The sequence below is a fragment of the Embiotoca jacksoni genome, unplaced genomic scaffold, assembly GCF_022577435.1.
Source record: "Embiotoca jacksoni isolate LCO1_2020_lvr unplaced genomic scaffold, fEmbJac1.0.p SCAF_9, whole genome shotgun sequence".
NCBI classification, from domain to species: Eukaryota; Metazoa; Chordata; class Actinopteri; family Embiotocidae; genus Embiotoca; species Embiotoca jacksoni.
The window spans coordinates 14,749,603-14,767,628 of NW_027185447.1; the positions used below are offsets into that span (position 1 = coordinate 14,749,603).

The following is an 18,026-nucleotide window of genomic DNA, read 5'->3' on the forward strand; positions in this document are numbered from 1 at the left end:
ACAGCATCTATTGAGTCGATATCACCTCAGGAGGGCAGTATGTTCAATTCTGTATGGGTTCATGGGGTCTGTTTCTTCCCTTCAGTCAAGGAAACTCCTTCAAAGTGCCTGGCTCCAAGACAGAGGTCCACATCTGGATCAGAAGTCCGTACCCAAATCCCTCAAAGCTTCCCTACCAACTGAAGCAGAAGTGATGACGTCTCATAATCTGTGAATGTCATGACACCCAGTGGTCTGTGCAAAACGCCTCCGGATCTTCACGACTGACAGCAGTAAACAGGGGACGCTCGACAGTCTGCCTCCACCATGACACCCAGTGGTAAGTTTTGGCCCTGAGCTTGTAAGGATGAGATGTGGTTGTGTGAAAGCTGTCTCGTTTGGCCTTCATCAGATTGTTTCACTCTGGAGATTTTCAGACTAGCTGTGAAAATAGAGGACAGATCCAGTGACTGTGATGGAGGATTCTCAGATTCTTTCTCACCTTCATATTTCAGAAATAATGACAAGTAAAAATCTATACTAAGGCGGGAAATTTGTGTTGTTGTGCTGTAAGAAATACTGTTTCATACAAAGGCTGCAACTCACAATAATTGTCTTGATTTTTCAGTTGTATGTGTGAAAAACTGAAAAAGGGTGATCACAATTTCATGGAGCCCAAATTGACATCAAATCAAATGACTTTAGTTTGAAAAACTGTCGGGTACCAAAATATTCATCCTACAACAATGTAGGACCAAGAAAAGCAACAAATTCTCACTTCAGAACCTGAAATAATCAAATATTTGGCTTTTTTGCTTGAAAAATGATGTTCAATTATCAGAAGACTATTCAATCAGTACAGTAGCAGCTACAGCTCTGACATGAATTTGATCTGTCAATCTTGACAAGCCAAGAAATTACTTTCAGAAAAGAAAAAAAATGTTATCTCTGTAATCTGACTGCCCTCCTTTCATTATCTTTTCATGTCTGATCATGTCAGTGATTCTTGCCAAAAATCCCCTGGTGGGTGTGGCAGATGGGCTCTGTGCTTCAAGGAAGGGATTTTATTTTTCAGCTTTCCAATTAATTCTCAAACAAAACCATATCTGTAATAAGTTTTTGTTAAAAGATCAGTAAAATTATTCAGTTTAGGTTTGTCATATTCATTCAAGCAATTTATATTGTTTAAGATGCAGTTTGTAATATGTTTAGTTTACGATAATATTTGACAAAATTATGTAGGCCGATATCTAAAACAATTTATGATCTGCTTCTTTACTGGTCTCACTGTATTTCTCACTGTTGACTGTGTGGACTCAACTAGAAGCAAAGTCTGGCCTGCATGTTCACTTTAAAAGATTGACCGATAAATGGAGTGTCCCGGTTTCCCCCGGTGATGAGAGATAATCAATGAGTTTATCCAGAGCAAACTGTCAGGAGTAACTGCCCTCTACACAGGGACAGTTTTTATTTCAAATTTCAGAAAGATAATTTGACCACTTTTACTTTCGAGACATTAAGGTTGCTAAAAACAATCTGCATGCTGTAAAACTAATCAACAGAAGCACAGTCCAACCAGCGGTCACATGTGTCTACCTGTGAGAGAAGGAACGAGGACGGAAAAAAATCATCTGAAAAGTAAGTTTTTTTACATCGTTGAAAATGCATGTTGTGAGGTAGAAATACCCTAAAATTAGTTTAATGGTTACATGACATTATCTTATAGAAACACACGTTGCTGAAGGACGGTTTGACAGTAGCTCTTTTGTATGCTGCTCTTATAACAAGTCATTTCGGAAAGCTTTTTTTTTTTATTATATCAATAAAACATTGTTTGCGTGTGGGATAATGACAATTCCCCCTACCCAGACATGTAACGTGTGTTGTGTGTGGGTGTGTTGATGTGTTTTTAGGTGAGTCATGGCAGCTGATCTCGATGTGGTGAACTTGTTCATGATTGCTGGGGGAACACTGGCTATTCCCATCCTGGCCTTTCTGGCTTCCTTCCTTCTCTGGCCCTCCGCACTCATTCAAGTGTATTACTGGTAAGGCAGTTGTCATTCAATTTATGTGAGCTATTAATTTTTGAAAATATTATACCATCCAGCTTTCTTTAATTTCCCTATTAAGTACCTTTAAGGTTGGACTAATTATCTTATTCTGCACTGTTTTACAGTGTATATTTCCCTATTAGCTTTGTCCAGTCATTCACTGATGACTGATGTTGTTTACATCAATATTCAAACCCAAGGCTCCTTGTTTTTTACAGATACTCTCTCCTCCCTTAAAATAATAAAATGTAGATATTTCGTTAATCCACAAATTCCAGCTGACGTATTTGGTATCCAGTAGAAAATTTCAGTTAATCGAAAATTTCAATGTAAAAACCTGCACAGATTTACATATTTTTGTATTGATTAAAAAAATGGATTTTGAATAACCCGACTAGCCAGAGTTTATTTTACATTTGCCAACTTGTTTTTTGTAACTTTGGATATATTGTGTCTTTGTTTGTGACTGTGTGTCTGCATACACCTGCGTAGGTATTATAGGCCGTTGGGCAATTTGTATCAGAGATAGAAGGTTTTGCTGTGTTTTTTTTTGTTTATGATTAATCTCTTTAAGAGCGTATATTGTGATAAACTGCTGCTCAGTTTTATTTATGGAGCTCAAAATCACAACTTTGCCTCCACATTAAACCCTTAATGTGTTTAAACAGAAACCTAAAGAAAACCCACTTTCACTTGGCCCAAATTTGAATTCCAGTCTCTATGTCTCTATATTTAAGTTCAGATATATCTGCTTGTGTTCAGGTACTGGAGGAGGACTCTGGGCCTGCAGGTGCGCTATGCAGACTGCGGTGGTTATCGCTTCTGTTTCTCCTACAGAGGAAAACCTGGGATGAGACCTTCCATCTTAATGCTGCATGGCTTCTCTGCTCACAAAGACATGTGGCTCACTGTGGTCAAGGTAGGAGTTACACTGAACACTTGAGTCCAGTGCTATGAACTCATGGGGCAAAGACTCAGTTGATTTCCTCAAAAGAAAGATATCTTTGTTATACTTCAAAATTCATTTTTTAAGAAGCAATGAGGGCAAACATAGCTGGATAGCAGGTAATTAAATCCCTCTAATAATGTAAACCATTATTAGTTGAATAACTTTATTGTTCAGTATTGTGCTTTGGATCTCCCTCTGACTTCTGGTAAATTCAATAAGTGTCATTTAAAAAAAACTGAATTACATTTTTCTTTACAATTTGATATTAGCTCACAATGTTCAATAATAATATTCAAGCTGTTTTAATTACACTGTTTTTTTTAGATAAAATAAAATGTATGTTGGTAAAAAAAAAAATGCCTGATCAATTTAACAAAATACCAATTATAATATTATTTGGACTGTATTTAAACCTTATTACGATCTGCCACATGATCCAAGAGACGAAACTCTCGCATTTAACACTAGAATTTGTGGACCACTTGAAATTACCTCATGGAAATGTAAGAGAACGGAGTTCAAACCACATAAATTCTTCTAGATTTTTTTCAAAGTAACTGTATTTCAGTGCTATAAATTCAATGCGATTGGAATTTTCACATTTAGTGGCTTTAGTATGTCATAATGAGTTGTTAAATTGATGTTAGGATTTTCCTTATAATGGTCTTTCTTGGCTTCCATATATTCAACATATTAATGGCATTAAGCTGTAATTTTTTTTCTCCACTGCTGCTCTAGTATTTACCAAAACATCTGCACATTGTTTGTGTGGACATGCCTGGCCATGAAGGGACAACACGCACCAACACAGAGGATTATTCCATTCAGGGGCAGGTCAACAGGATCCATCAGGTACACTGAAGAGAGTGCTTTGAAATATATATGGGTGTTTGTCAGGTACCTAAATTATTCCTCTGAAAATCTGTTTTTGTCGCTTGGTCTTCTCAGTTTGTGGAAACCTTGCGGTTAAACAGGAAACCTTTCCATCTGGTTGGGACCTCCATGGGGGGGAATGTAGCCGGAGTTTACGCAGCCTGCTATCCCTCAGAAATCTGTAGCATGACTCTCATTTGTCCAGACGGTCAGTTTCTGTGTGTGTGTGTGTGTTTATACTTGTATCACTTACAGTATGATCTGGGAACATCATTCTCTTTATTCAGTCACATTGTGGGGATGCAGCTCCCTTACAAAGGCCTAAAGTAAGTGAATTTAAAGGGAAAGACTTGGTTTAAGGTCAGAGCAGGGGTTACGGTAAGTCTCCAGGAAATAAACACAAGTCAATATAATGTCCTCCAAAGTGATATATTGCATGTAATAATGAATTTAACATAGGAATAAGAGTTTTGTTCAAAGACAGGGTGGATGTAGTGATGTTTAAATACTTTTCACTCACATTTCTTCTCAGAAAAGTCCCTGATGATGCCACAGTTGGTAATTTTGGCTTGGATTTGAAGACCAAATATGTTTGAGAGAAAATCTCTGTGACAACTGGGCATGCAGAATTTGAAAAAAAAAATTACAATATATATAGAGTAAATCTGCAGAAGCCAATTTATTCTGACTTTTTGAGCACAGGTTAAATTCTTAAAATGTTGGATCCTACATTTCCCATAATGCAGTTCCACACTACTATTCATTTGACCACACCACTCAGGCTGGTAGTTGGATTTGAAGGATCCTAGGGTCCAGCTGCAGACCCCACCTCTGTAATTCAAGTTTTTTGGTTTTTTTTAACTGAAAGTCAGAATATCTGCTGCTTTAAATTCGATCGTTCTTCGACCAAGTTCCTAAATTTATTCAGTATCAAATAGTGTATTTTAAAAATACAAAGCATACAAAGCTGAATTGATTGAATTGATTATATTATAATCAGTTACTGTTTCTGATATTTAATTTGATTACAAATTTGTCTTTCCTGATTATAAGCTTGCAATTTTGCTCCATTTATTAGTTTCTAATCCGAAAACCCTGATTTTATCCTGAAGGTATACGGCATCCTTGTGAGACCAAATTTGACAATCATCTGCAGGACTTGGAACACAGCAACTACACACTGAACATCCCACTGATCCCCACAACACCAGAAGAGATGGAAGACATGTTCAGACTGTGTTCCCACGTTCGCTTTAAAATTCCTCAGCAGGTCAGGCCCACACTTGAAATATGGATTTCACTTCACACAAAACGGCCGATGAATTAATGTCAAAGTACAGTAGTAACAGAATAGTGTTTACTTTGGATGTTATTCACTGTCCATGTTTAAACGTGTTTTCATTGTTTAGATCCTTCAAGGATTGGTCGATGTCCGACAGTCTCATAACACGTTTTATCATGAAGGTTAGTTTCCATTGCTCTGAAATGTTTTAGCATTAAACATGTAACAGCACAGTTGTTCATGTTGAAGAAAAAAAATAACTTGCATTTTTTTTTTCTTTCAGTATTTATGGAAATTGTGGGTGAGAAATCGAGATATGCCTTACAGGAACACTTGCATCGGATAACTGCACCTTTACAAATCATATGGGGCAAACAAGACCAGGTATGTTCCACTGATACAATGACTCACCAGAGCCTGTGTAAATACACAAATGATTACCTGGCAGCTTCTGCTTCTAAACTAATCCTTAGATTCAAATGACAGTTGGAGGCTCAGGTTTCTCCTGCGGCTCAGTTAATGTCTGAATAAAGAAGCCTCAGTGTCATATCTTCACAATAATATTGGCTGTCCTGTCCAGGTGGTGGATGTCTCTGGAGCTGCAGTCATCGCAGAGATGTTGCCTGGATGCAGAGTGGACCTGCTGGAGAACTGCGGCCACTCTGTGGTGATGGAGAGGCCTAGTCGGACAGCCAAACTCATCCTGGAGTTCATCATCATGCAGCAAAATGCCAGAAGTGGCACGAAGAAATCCTCTTAAACTAAAGACTATTCTAACCTTTACCTTTACACGTGGCATGCTTGCTGTAGGCAGACAGATGCACAAACGTCAAAATCTTACGATAAGGCTGTTTCTTAGACACATTTCATTTGTAATGTAAACTGGATCGTGACAATAAAAGTCCCATGTGTCTTGCCCGGATGTGTGGATGTGTGAATGCAGAGGTGTCTGCGGCTGCAGCGGGACCTCCCCCCCCCCCTTCACCCTCCGCCCCCCTTTCACCCTGCCTGCGCGCGCAGTTTCGCTGCAGCCTGGAAGTCGAGCACAGCCGCCCGGTGCGACCAGGGGCGCGCATCAATGACTGTCCGGCTGCGCCGTCAAAATACCGACCGCAGGGCCGCTGTGAACTGACTAAAAACACGAGCAGGCGCTAAAGCGAGCCGGTAAGAGTCTGTTTGAACGTCTATTTCATTCGCATCAAGTCCGGTTGAGGTCCCGGTGCTCACTTTAGTAGCAACAGCAGCTGACGTTAATGGCTTGCTCGCTAGAAACTAGCAGTTAGCCAGGCTAGCGTGTCAAGTGTGATACCCGGGTCGTGTCAAATGCTGCAATCCGGCGGAGTTTTTAAGATGAATTTGCAACTTTAAAACGCACTTTGTCGCTTGTGGTTTCAGTTTCCTAAAAATTTCACGCCAGCAAATGCGCTTAAATACACTGGTGTTGAATTACTACTCCCAATGTGAGCTATAGAACAGACACTGGTTAGCTGGCTTCACTGGCGTCCACCACTCCCATTGGGAATAATAAAATAAAAACAATAGTTGTTCAGTCCAAAGTGTCGTTCTTCGGCAGAGTAAGTTATATAAATGTAAATAAGACTGTCATCAGCGCAGCGGGTTTCAGTTTCGAGTTTGGCTTTTTGTTTCTGCTTCTCAGTCCCGACGAAGACAACAGCGGAGATGCAATTCATTGATGGGCATGAAAACATCTGATCTGAAAGTATTGTCATCCAATAGTGTTTTTTTTTTTTTTTTTTTAACCATATAACATTGACTTATATGAAAGTAGGTGAGAATGCATGAATACATATTGACATGACCAGTATTTATTGTATTTTGTAGTTGGGAGTGTCCCTGCCGGACTTATTCCGTCTATAGATGGGAAATCGGCTGACTAAAACCAAATGTATGAATGTCTAATGTGATCAGCGTGCTTCTATGGCATTACAGTTTAAATACAATTTTCATAATGTGCCTTTTTTTTTTTTTCTGATGCGAGTGAGCTTGTTTGGTTTAATTTCTCTTGTCACACCTGGAGAAACTTCAAATGGCACAAAGCGGAGCGACCGGATTGGTTGTTCATTGTTCTGCCTGTGATAATGTGTGTGAAGTGTATACACGGTAATCATGGCTTGACTGGAGGCTCAGTTCCAATCTTGTCATCCGTTATAAATGGCAAGTGTCATTAGGAATAATACAGGAAACCATCGTTGGTATAATACAGATCAAGTGAGCACTGGTAACCTGAATGTGCCATGTCCACAAATTAATTTTCTGCAGTTGTTTTTTTTTTTTTAATAAAACTGTTTTGGAACCTTTTTAACTTTTTTCCATGTCCTCCTTGCGTTTGTTTGTGATATTTTTTTGTCTTCATTGTGAACTTCGATTTATGTTGCTTAGTTTCTGATCTTTATATAGATCTCCAACAGCTACTTACATCTACAGGCTGCTGATTTAACGGGAACATGTATCCACTCTGGACTTCTAAATAAAGGCACATTACGGGATTATTATTATTAATTTTTAAATCACATCACTCGCATAATGCTTAAATGCAGTATTTTCATTAAACTGCAAAGCCAGCAATAGCATAGGACATTTTTGTCACAGCTCATGTTGATGATTGTTCTTTTCACAGGTGAAATTAAAGTGAGCCATCTGTTCCATCTCTATTTTGGTTCTGGCCAAGTGGGTATTCTTCTACTAATGGAGACTGGGGCCATAGGGTAAGAGATGGCTAGAAATCAGACTGCAATAAGAGCAATATCAGATGTTTCTGAAAAAGCGATGCTTTTTATGTGAAAGTCACTCTGTTACCTGTTTAGTTCACATTTAGCTTAAACTAATGCCGTCTAATAGGACGCAGTAAATCCTGTCTTAGTGTTTTAATGTAAGGAGGTGTTGATTTCACTTTGTGAGGCTGTTTTTTGTGTTGTTGCATTGCGCATACTGAGGCAATACATTCACCACCCAGCACCATAAATTACAGTATTTAATGTAGAGCTGCCACAATTAGTCGATTCATCTATTTTGATAATCTAATGATTGTCTTGAGTAATTTTTTTTTTGTGGAAAAAAATGCTACATTTTTCTGATTTCAACTTCTTAAATGTGAATATTTTCTGGTTCTTTTAGTCCTTTGCGATGATAAACTGAATATCTTTTTGTTGTGGACTGCTGGTTAGGACAAAATGAGACAATTTAGGCTTTGGGGAAACACTGGTCAACTATTTTCACCATTTTCTGACATTTTAAAGACTAAACAGCTCAAAATCATTGGCTGATTAATTGATAATGAAATAATCATTATTTGCATTCATTTTAATTTGAAATGATTTGCTTAATACAAGGCTGTTGTGTTACACTGCAATAACTTTCGCTGGGTGTGCTTAAAAAATGACTAACTCCTACTTCAAATTCTCACTATTTACTTTATTGTATACTTCTAAAGTATGCAAATGCTAACTTCTCCCATTTCCACTGTAGATGAATACTCCTGTTACCTTGAACGTGGGAGGCCACCTGTACACCACCAGTTTATCCACCCTGCAGCGGTATCCAGACTCGATGCTGGGCGCCATGTTCCGGGGAGATTTCCCCACCACTCGCGATTCACGAGGGAATTATTTCATCGATCGCGATGGAACTCTTTTCCGGTACATCTTGAACTTCCTGCGGACGTCTGAGCTAACCCTGCCCGTGGACTTCACAGAGACAGACCTCCTGAGGAAAGAGGCCGACTTCTACCAGATCGAACCTTTGATCCTGTGCCTTAGCGACCCCAAGCCGCTGTACCCTCCCGACATCTTCGAGCAGGTCGTGGAGCTCTCCAGCACTCGGAAACTGTCGAAATACTCCAACCCAGTCGCTGTTATCATCACACAGCTAACCATAACCACGAAAGTCCACGCTCTGCTCGAAGGTATCGCCAACAACTTCACCAAGTGGAACAAACACATGATGGACACCAGAGACTGCCAGGTGTCGTTCACCTTCGGACCATGTGACTATCATCAAGAGGTGTCCCTCAGGGTTCACCTCATGGACTACATAATGAAACAAGGCTTCACCATTCGGAACACGCGCGTGCATCACATGAGTGAGCGCGCAAACGAGAACACCGTCGAGCACCACTGGACTTTCTGCAGACCTGCTCACAAGGTTGAAGACTGAGTTACAGCAAAGGTGTTGTGGGTGACACGACTGATGGATTTGTCTACATGTTACACAAACAAAAACAGAACATCAAAATCTGACCTGCGTCTCACTAATAACTTTCTTATTTTGATTAAAGTGATACAGTGCACAAAGCTCAAAACCCAGACAGCAAAAAAAAAAAAAAAAAAAAAACTATGAAAATGTGAATCCTTGATTTATTCACCTGTTAGAGCACAAATCGTTTTTTAATCTATGCTGTCACTAAATGTCTGCCATTTCTTGGAAAATTCGTACTTCTTTGATTGCAAGGTCTACAAAACAAGAACAACATTTCTTACATAAACTAAAAAAAAAATTGACTTTGTTCAGTTCAGGACACCGTATTATCTCAGTGATGCTAAAATGTGGGTACAATGATTTTTAAATGACTAATTGTGACTAAAGTCATAATAAAGTGACTGTAATGAAGTACCCATGATTTGAGTCTCTGTGCCTACATATGGTATCTAATCTTAATATTGAAATGCATTACTGTAAATTTCAACCACAATTTGTTGGAAAAAGTTTAAAAGAACAGACTATTAAAAGTAGTCTTGATTTAAGTTGAGTCATTTTGGACTCAAGATATTGAAGAAGGAACTTTTTTTGGACTCTCAAGAGGTTAGGAGTTTCCTTTTTTTAATATATAATAATTTCAATAAGTTATGATTAGTTTTAGCTTGCTGGTGAGTATATTTAAAAGTTGTCTCTTAGCTCCCTATTATCCCCTTGTACGGTACTTTTTCTGAAGCCCCTTGTAGTTGTTGCATGTGTCTGAGTGTCTTGTGTATGTATACTGTATGTATCTGCTGTACGCACTTTTCAATATTATGTTATATTGTTACTCTTCAGAGGTCTGTGATGTGTTTAGTCATTCCAGCCAAAATAAACCCATCTGTGTATTTCATTTCATTCACTTTGCTTTATGGCTTTAACTTTTCATTTGAACTGTTGATATTATATATTATCCAATGATTTCATCAAGAGCAATTAGGAGGAGATCATGTCTGGAATGAACCTGTAACAATTTCAATGTCAGGTGCAGCACAAAAATATTTTCTAAAAACGCTTTTTTTTTGTTGCATAAATCGAACCCTAAAAAAAACCCTTTATTTTTATCATTCACTGGATGTGTGTTTGTCGGAGTACATTTAATAAGTAACTAAGAAATTGCTGACCATGTTAAACTACATTGTTGCCTAACTTAACTATTTTTAAATTTTTCAGTTTTGTATGTCAGTGCAACCCTGTGGCCATATTTGAGTTCCGTCCTGTGACCTGTTTTTGTAGATTATTTATTGAATTTCAATAGAAAAGGCGAAGAAAAATTATAACATGTTGACATGCTCAGAAATACATTGTTAGAGTAAACAACCACAGCAGGATAGATTTGTTTTAATGTGTTCATTATACTAACAATGGAAAACAAAAATCATAATCCAATAATATAGGTTTAAAGATAGTAAAAACAAGGTCTTCTCTCTTCTATGTAAACCAGTGTATTTTTTTGTGTTATTATGTACATTATTACATTATTATTATACATTATTTACATAGCGGCGTATCTAATATAGAGTATAGAATAAAGAGTAAAGAGTATAGAATATAGAGTATAGAGTATATAGTATATGCCTAAGTTTGATGTTTCGCCGTGACACAGGATGTTGAAGTTTAAGGTCAAACGATGCTCCGAACCTCACGAAACATACGTCAGGCACCAACTTTCAGGAGTTTTTGAAGATGTTAAACCTTCCAAAAAAAGGCGTTTTTTTGTTGTTGTTGTTTTTTTAAAGAAGAATAAGGAACGAGATCGTGAAAAAAATTTAAACTGTAAGCGGGAATATGCGGACCATGGCGTGCTGCACGTCGGGGAGCCGGTGGCCCCGACCCGCTGGATCCCCGACGTGCAGCGTGCGAGGGCCCGCAGATCACTGCTTGCAGTTTTAATTATCAATACTTCGCAGGGTGTTGGATGAAGACCAAAAGCTTTTAAACAGTACATGCCTACTGCCTATATACTAGAGGTGACCAAGTCCAAGACCTACCAAAGCCTGTCCACAGTTTAAACAGATTAATCACTGAATGTGTAAAACTGTTGTTTTTATATCAACTCCGTCCCGGTGGTCTTTTATGTAGTCAAAAACTTCCAAGGGACACATAATATGGAAAAGAGACCATAGCATATTGTTATATACATTATGTAGCCTTATTGTTTCTGTCATGTTCCTTGTGCATAAAGGAGCAATATGTCTCAAGAATAAATTTTATTTTAAATACTTTATTCATAAATACATTCAGAAACGATCCATCTTCCTTCTAAAATGCTTACTTTCACTCGTGTGCACACAACAACATATTGTTGCATTAATCCTACAGTAAAACAATTGATACCTACACGAAACACAACCGGATGTGGCGGCTCATTCTGGGTGCGTTCGTTTTGAACACAAACGTCGAGCTGCGGTTGTTTATTCTCTAGATTCTTCCTCACTCCGCCCGCTTGGTTTACGCCAGGTTACAAACCAAGCGTACCATTACTTGCTCTCATAATATTTGTAAAGGACATGCAAGAGGTTCATTTCTGCGTTATCCTGAATATCTGTTGAGTTTTCCCACAGCGTTGTAGCTGGAGAGACACCGCTTGTGTTTTGCGTGCCTGCCGGTTCGCCAGGATGTTTCACAGGAGTAAAACCGTGAAAACTTTGCTGAGTATTGTCCCGGGGAAACGTCGTCTCGGGGCGTACAGGTTCCTTCCTATCTTTTTCTGCATCGGAGGAGTCATGGAGTGGATCATGATTAACGTGAGGATAGGAAAAGAGACTTTCTGTAAGTGACATCTAGACAAACTGAGCGTCTTCCTCCACAGTCGAGCCTTAGCTCGCCATGTGGCCACTGTTAGCCTGTTAGCCCCGGTGTGCGGCTCCCTGAAACGACTGTTCAGAAGAAATAAAGACCACAACTTTCCGAGTTACTCATCTTTCTAGGTCACTAAAGTGAATTAAATACTACCTACCCGTCTATATTTGTTTCCATGTGTTCACAGTGAGCGGGCACACTGTCAGGACGGAAGGAGCTTGAGTAAAGTTTGGGATACACAACAGCTTCGCTGACCTTCCAGATTATGTCTTCTTATTTGGACCCTGCAGCCTCTTCTTACTGCTGTCCAGTGGTGGGGGAAGTATTTAGATCCTTTACTTAAGTAAAAGAAGCAAGCCAGGAGTGTGAAAATACTCTTATAATAAAAGCCCTGCACTCAAACGTCTATTGGTAGTACAGAACTACCAGCATCAAAATATACCGAAAGTACCAATAGTAAAAGTACTTATTATGACCATATATTATTGGATTATGATTATTGTTTCATCAATGTGTACAGTCACTTTAATGTTGCAGCTGGAGCTCATTTTAATTACTTACTAATTGCTTAATTCCCTAAACTTGTTCAAGATTTAGGTGCATGTATTTGATGAGGAGTTTAGACGGTCTTCCATCATGAACATTTGACATATTTCAATTAAAGATGTGCAATTTTACATCATTTTTGATCGAAAATTCAGAAAAGGTAGAGCAAACAATAAAAAAAAAAACCCACCAAAGGTTTAAAGGCAAAACTTGCTGAGGGTGGTTTCTTAAGCAGCAACGGGGTGGTGACCAAATATTAAAAAAAAAAAAAAAAAGCCCTGCACAATGTTTAAATGTTTTTTCTTCTGTCCTGACATCCAAAACATAACGTTTTTCAAGTTGACTGGCTTAAATCCACCTCGATAAACAATTATTCTGTTGTCATAATGTTTTCTGTTTAATTTTGTTTTGGTTAACCAACATGTTGATTAATCATTGTAGCTCTGACGAATTAGATTATTGGATGAATGAAGCAGGATTATAATGTATCTGGCAGAGGTGGATCTGATTGAAAATACTTAATACAGTTTTTGAGTACAATAAACAATGCATCACATTTATTTAAAATGCTTTACTCGTAGTGGAGTAGAAGTACTGTAAAGTGGCATAACAGGAAACATCCTAAGTACATGTAACTCAGTCTCAGTACAGTAAATGTACTTTTAAGAAGTGTCTGTTTTTGCATTGATATGTCTGCAGCTCACCGTGGAGACTTTCAAAAGGCCGTAAAGACAAAGGATCCTTGTGTGTTTTTACTCTCACTGAGATGTCCCATTATTCCAGATGTGCTCAAATATGCTGTGTCAGGGGAACGAAAGGGCTCAAAATCGTTGCATCAAAGAAGAAAAATCCACCCTGCACATTTGATCCTGTAGTATACTGTGACCATTCAGGGATACAGAGAAATGTTTTTCTCAGCAGAGAGCAGACTTCCATTTCTTTTTCATTCCTCAGCTTGAAAGTAGTTCCCTTATCACATCTTTTGTAGCTACAAAATCCCTTTTATGTATTCCATATTTGTGTTTGATTTATAGCAGAAAAAGCATAGAAAAAACTATTTGATTAATGATGGTCCAGTTCCATCAAGTGTCCCAGTAAGACAGTATGTACGGTACCGGCACCGGAAGGGGCTCACTTGAGTGGAATGCAGCTGTTATTAAATTACCGGAGTGCTTTTCCTTAACCAAACTGTCTGCAGAGAAAAAGCTCTGTTGTGCACAATTTCTCACTTTCTCACTATCATACTGGGACACTTTAATAGAGCATGCTGTTGTTAACATTCATTTTAATGTGCTGTGCTTTTTCCTATTATGGCACACTTAACTGTGAAAAAGGCCTACCGTTAATGAGACATAAGTTAAAAGCATCCACCATCCAGAATGTATTCTTAACTATCTGCCACTTGAACCATTTTTCAAAATCTGTTTTTGTTTCCAGATGATGTCTACCGAAGGAAGCAATCAGAGCGGGAGTACCAGCAGAAGATAGGAGATGATTTGATGGTTCTGAACCACCCTGCAGCCAAGTGAACGACGGTTGGATTGAATGTGGACTTCACGTGTCATCTGAGGACATTATTGTTTGGACTCCCTTTAGTTGGTTACAACAACTGAATCTCAATTCTTAACATTATTGAGGAGTGAAAGGCTGATGGAAAAAAAAATCACTTCCAGCATGCAGCTTTTATTGTTTATATGGTCTTCAGTTAAAGAAACATGAGCAACACCGCAGTGACAACACAACTGCTTTGAGATCAAGGCTGAACACAATCATAACAAAGGTTTCATTTGTTCATTACAACCACACCAAGGTCTCACTATTGAGTAACAGTTGCTTCCTATTGTTGAAATCTTGGTTGTATAATATTATGATTTCAGTGTAATTATAAAATGTTAACTGTCCGGTTAATTTATTGAGTATATAAAAATGTCACTCAAGGAAAAAAGCATTTTTATCATTATTATTTTTCATTTTATTTACACTGTCTTTTCTTCTTTATCCTACACTCATTCAGTTCACACAGAACTTTCCCTCCAAGTCCTACCTCAGTCAAAAGCATTTTTTTTCTTTTTTCTTTATACTTCAGTTGTACAAGCCGATAGGGAGAGACTGCAGACAGATGAAGCTGTCAGGGTGCTGCGACATCTTGAGTGGGTTCCCATCCAGTCTCACCTCGTCCATGTTGGTGCGGATGTAGTGGCTGGTGTTTCCTTTGCAGAATGTCTCATCTGTTATTGTTGAGATCTTGTTGTCCTGCAGGACACCAATCCAGGAAAAACAAAATTGACCCATCATTCAGTAAAACTACTGCTGGCAGATAGAAAAACATATCTGATTGCGTCCACTGAGCTTTTCTTGCTAATTGCAGGGAATCATAGATGAACTCACTTGCAAGTGCACAATGTGAAGAGACTCTGGAAGTTGGGGCACTGCTGTCAATTCATTGTTTCCAAGGTAAAGATATGCCAGTCTCGTGAGTTTCTGCAACAACAACAGACCAATATGACATGAAACGCATTCAAACAGGAGAATTTCTGTAACGTTCTAATATGAGAGTGGTGGATTAGCTGGCCATCTTACTTTAAAAGCGTTCGCCTTTACACCCTGGGTCTTAAGCTTGTTGAAATTGGCATTGAAAGTTACTAGCTTGGTGGGCAGTATGGGAAGTCTGGTCAGTAGGTTTTCTGCAAGACTGAGCTCCTCGAGGTTGGGAAGTTTTGAAAAAGCCCCATCTTCTATCTCCGTGATGAGATTCCCAGTGAGGTCAATTCTTTTTAATGTAGCTGGAAAATAAAAGTAGGGACAGTTTGAAGATGACTTTCACTGAAGAGCAAAATAATTTGAAAATCCTAAAAGTTTTTTTTTTTTTTTACCCATGTCTGAAAAGTCTCGGTTCTTGATTTTTCTTATTTTGTTGAAACGTGCGTAGAGATATGCTGTTTCCTTTGGCAATGATGGGACGGCTGTCATGGAGGGGGACACCTCCTCACAGTAAACAGATCCACTCAGGCAAACGCACAGTAGACATGTCGGCAGCTCTGAAAGAATCACATTGTCTTATCTATCAGATTGTTTTTAAAGAAACTGTTTGCTCTGATTTGTCCTTGGGATAAGTCAACAAAATGGTTTCAACGACGTGGCTGTGAAGTTTAAAATGCACTACACATAGTTAAGATGAGGACACTTGATCGGCCCCATTATTACATAATATGAGCTTTAGCTACTTTCACAAAAATGTGGAAGAAGGCCTCACCAAGTGTTGCGTAATCAGCTTTCAAATAGTTGTTGGACCTATTTATCTGTTTAGATAAACCTTACCGTCGGCTTTTGGAGCCACTGCGCGGTTAGTTGGTGGGAAGTCAATGCCATTTTCAGTGTCCCTCTGCAAAAAGAAGAAGTGTTTGCTCTACTTTTCCTCAACTCAGACTATTACTCCCTCATTAAGACTGTTTAAACCCCCCAAAATGATTTACCTTGGCTCTTCTTGCTTCCACGTATTCATCTTTTGCTGCAGTAGATAGAATCCACGGGAGCATAACAGTTGTGAAAATTAAAATCCTTAATTGCGTCATGGTGTTTCAGTTGCTGCTGAGAGAAGAGAGGGCTGTCTGCGAGGCTGGGATGTGAGGTACATGTGAGCAGAAAAAATTTTCCGTCCAGTTTTATAAAGCTGCCAGTATATTGCTGAGTGAGAAAAGGAAACAATGTTTAACTCAATATATGCTGAGTTTGTGTCACTGTTTTATTTCCTATTTAAGACTATAACACTGAATTGTTTGTCCAACCGACAGACAGGTAAAGTGTGTGTTGATGGTGGGTATGTTTGTTGAAATGTTTGTTGTAGCCAAATCACCAAGTTAAAGTTAATGAATGCTGCTTTTGAGTTTAACCTTCGCTGACAAAAGATTGTTGTCACTGGAAAAACAAAGTGGTGAGGCTTCCAGCTATTAATGGAAAAAAAAATTACGTGATTTATAAGCTAGGACTGAACAACAGAGTGAACTATTTTAAATATCCTCTTTAAAAAAAGAAAAAGAAAAAAATACTTCAGTTAAAAACCCAATTCAATAGCAGTAAAACACTTTGGAAGAAAACGTTGCGACTCTCTTTCTGAAGGCGCAGCTGTTGTTGAGGGTGGTGCAACATTTTTCCTCTGCTTGTTTCTTGAAATCTTCCATCCACAGATAAATGTGTTACTTCTCTTGAATGTTTTACCCTCAGCGTACAGAATGATGTATGTTTCACACTTGACACTAAAAGACTGTTTGAAATGAATTTGCTGAAATTTTCCTTTGAAAATCTGAGTTTAGGGCCGATACCTGCGAGCGACATTTGTGGCAGTCCTGGTTAGATAATCAAATATGGTGTGGAAACTTGAAGCCTGCTTTGCATGTACATTGATAATGAACGTTATGTGGAAAAAGGGAGACCAGGTAGTTGAACTGAAGTCATTATTCAATACAGGGCTGCAATAACTTCAACATCTGTCGATTATTTTCTCAATTAAAACATTTTCTGTTTGGTATTTAAATGTCAGAAAATGACGAGAAAAGGCAATCCGTGTGTCCTAATATGTCTTGCTTTGCCCAAACAACAGGCCACAAACAAAATATATTTAGTTTATTATCCCCCAGGACCAAAGTAAAGAGAAAATATTCACATATAACAAGGTGGAATCAGAGAATACTCCTGAAAAAGAAAAAAAAAAAGACTTGAGATGAGATTTAAAATAGTTGGCAATTCATTTTCTTTCAATCAATGAATTGACCATCGTTGAAGCCCTAATTACAAGCAAAGTGCTTTTATATATATCATTAACTTACCTGGCCATTTACGTTTTCCTTTGAGGAGGTAACTGGTAACTTATTAACAACTTTATATGTGAGGTGTCCACACTTTGAACCTGGTAAATATCCATAGTTAATTTTTTCACAGAGACATATTACTACTCTGCATAATGTTAAATGTCAATTTATGGCCTCTCAATCTGTAAATTTGAGACATTTTCATAAAGTAGAAACAATCAACTAATCAATCGATTGATCGACAGAAAATGACTTTCCTTCAACCTTTATTGTGCAAAAATTGTCTGCAGATCAGAAATTCTTAATTGATAATGTGATACTTGATCAATAGTTGTAGCCCTGTTGTATGCACTCAGGCAAAGATCAAACACGGACTCTGCAGGAAAGTGTTGTCATAATTTTTCATTTGATTGTGCTGCATTCAAATTGTATTTATTACATAAACCTATACTCACTTTAGGATTAGGACACGAGAAACATGTTGAACT

The 18,026-nt window shown here is 38.3% G+C and overlaps 4 protein-coding genes across 5 annotated transcripts; 3 read left to right on the forward strand and 1 right to left on the reverse strand.

Moving 5' to 3' along the window:
- Positions 1-15: 15 nt before the first annotated feature.
- Positions 16-6,030, forward strand: abhd6b (abhydrolase domain containing 6, acylglycerol lipase b). Its single transcript, XM_069140862.1, has 10 exons — positions 16-319; positions 1,542-1,617; positions 1,893-2,024; positions 2,793-2,949; positions 3,718-3,831; positions 3,928-4,060; positions 4,965-5,122; positions 5,262-5,316; positions 5,418-5,518; positions 5,715-6,030. The coding sequence occupies exons 3-10, from the start codon at positions 1,900-1,902 to the stop codon at positions 5,892-5,894; spliced, it is 1,023 nt and encodes a 340-aa protein (XP_068996963.1). The 5' UTR covers positions 16-319; positions 1,542-1,617; positions 1,893-1,899; the 3' UTR covers positions 5,895-6,030.
- Positions 6,031-6,173: 143 nt separating this feature from the next.
- On the forward strand, positions 6,174-10,238 carry kctd6b (potassium channel tetramerization domain containing 6b). Of its 2 annotated transcripts, XM_069141205.1 has the most exons (3): positions 6,174-6,298; positions 7,773-7,860; positions 8,621-10,238. In XM_069141205.1, the coding sequence occupies exon 3, from the start codon at positions 8,621-8,623 to the stop codon at positions 9,305-9,307; it is 687 nt and encodes a 228-aa protein (XP_068997306.1). In that variant the 5' UTR covers positions 6,174-6,298; positions 7,773-7,860; the 3' UTR covers positions 9,308-10,238. The 2 variants fall into 2 exon arrangements, with proteins under 2 accessions (XP_068997306.1, XP_068997307.1); XM_069141206.1 differs by lacking the exon at positions 7,773-7,860.
- A 1,631-nt stretch (positions 10,239-11,869) lies between these two features.
- On the forward strand, positions 11,870-14,419 carry LOC138193287 (ubiquinol-cytochrome c reductase complex assembly factor 5). Its single transcript, XM_069141244.1, has 2 exons — positions 11,870-12,157; positions 14,171-14,419. Exons 1-2 carry the CDS (start codon positions 12,004-12,006, stop codon positions 14,260-14,262), a joined length of 246 nt encoding a protein of 81 aa, XP_068997345.1. The 5' UTR covers positions 11,870-12,003; the 3' UTR covers positions 14,263-14,419.
- Positions 14,401-16,305, reverse strand: ognb (osteoglycin, paralog b). The gene is made up of 6 exons (XM_069141243.1): positions 16,207-16,305; positions 16,052-16,115; positions 15,607-15,771; positions 15,314-15,516; positions 15,122-15,214; positions 14,401-14,986 (listed from the first exon to the last, which is right to left on the reverse strand). Exons 1-6 carry the CDS (start codon positions 16,303-16,305, stop codon positions 14,816-14,818), a joined length of 795 nt encoding a protein of 264 aa, XP_068997344.1. The 3' UTR covers positions 14,401-14,815.
- Between the last annotated feature and the right edge of the window lie 1,721 nt (positions 16,306-18,026).

Excerpts from the sequence above, each read along its gene's own strand:
- ognb (XM_069141243.1), bottom strand. The coding sequence starts at position 16,305 with ATGACGCAATTAAGGATTTTAATTTTCACAACTGTTATGCTCCCGTGG. Across the intron at positions 16,116-16,206 it reads TGGAAGCAAGAAGAGCCAAG|AGGGACACTGAAAATGGCAT; the intron begins GTAAATCATTTT and ends TTCTTTTTGCAG. Across the intron at positions 15,772-16,051 it reads AGTGGCTCCAAAAGCCGACG|AGCTGCCGACATGTCTACTG; the intron begins GTAAGGTTTATC and ends TGATTCTTTCAG.
- LOC138193287 (XM_069141244.1), top strand. The coding sequence starts at position 12,004 with ATGTTTCACAGGAGTAAAACCGTGAAAACTTTGCTGAGTATTGTCCCG. Across the intron at positions 12,158-14,170 it reads GATAGGAAAAGAGACTTTCT|ATGATGTCTACCGAAGGAAG; the intron begins GTAAGTGACATC and ends TTTTGTTTCCAG.
- kctd6b (XM_069141205.1), top strand. The coding sequence starts at position 8,621 with ATGAATACTCCTGTTACCTTGAACGTGGGAGGCCACCTGTACACCACC.
- abhd6b (XM_069140862.1), top strand. The coding sequence starts at position 1,900 with ATGGCAGCTGATCTCGATGTGGTGAACTTGTTCATGATTGCTGGGGGA. Across the intron at positions 4,061-4,964 it reads GACTCTCATTTGTCCAGACG|GTATACGGCATCCTTGTGAG; the intron begins GTCAGTTTCTGT and ends TTTATCCTGAAG. Across the intron at positions 5,317-5,417 it reads TAACACGTTTTATCATGAAG|TATTTATGGAAATTGTGGGT; the intron begins GTTAGTTTCCAT and ends TTTTTCTTTCAG.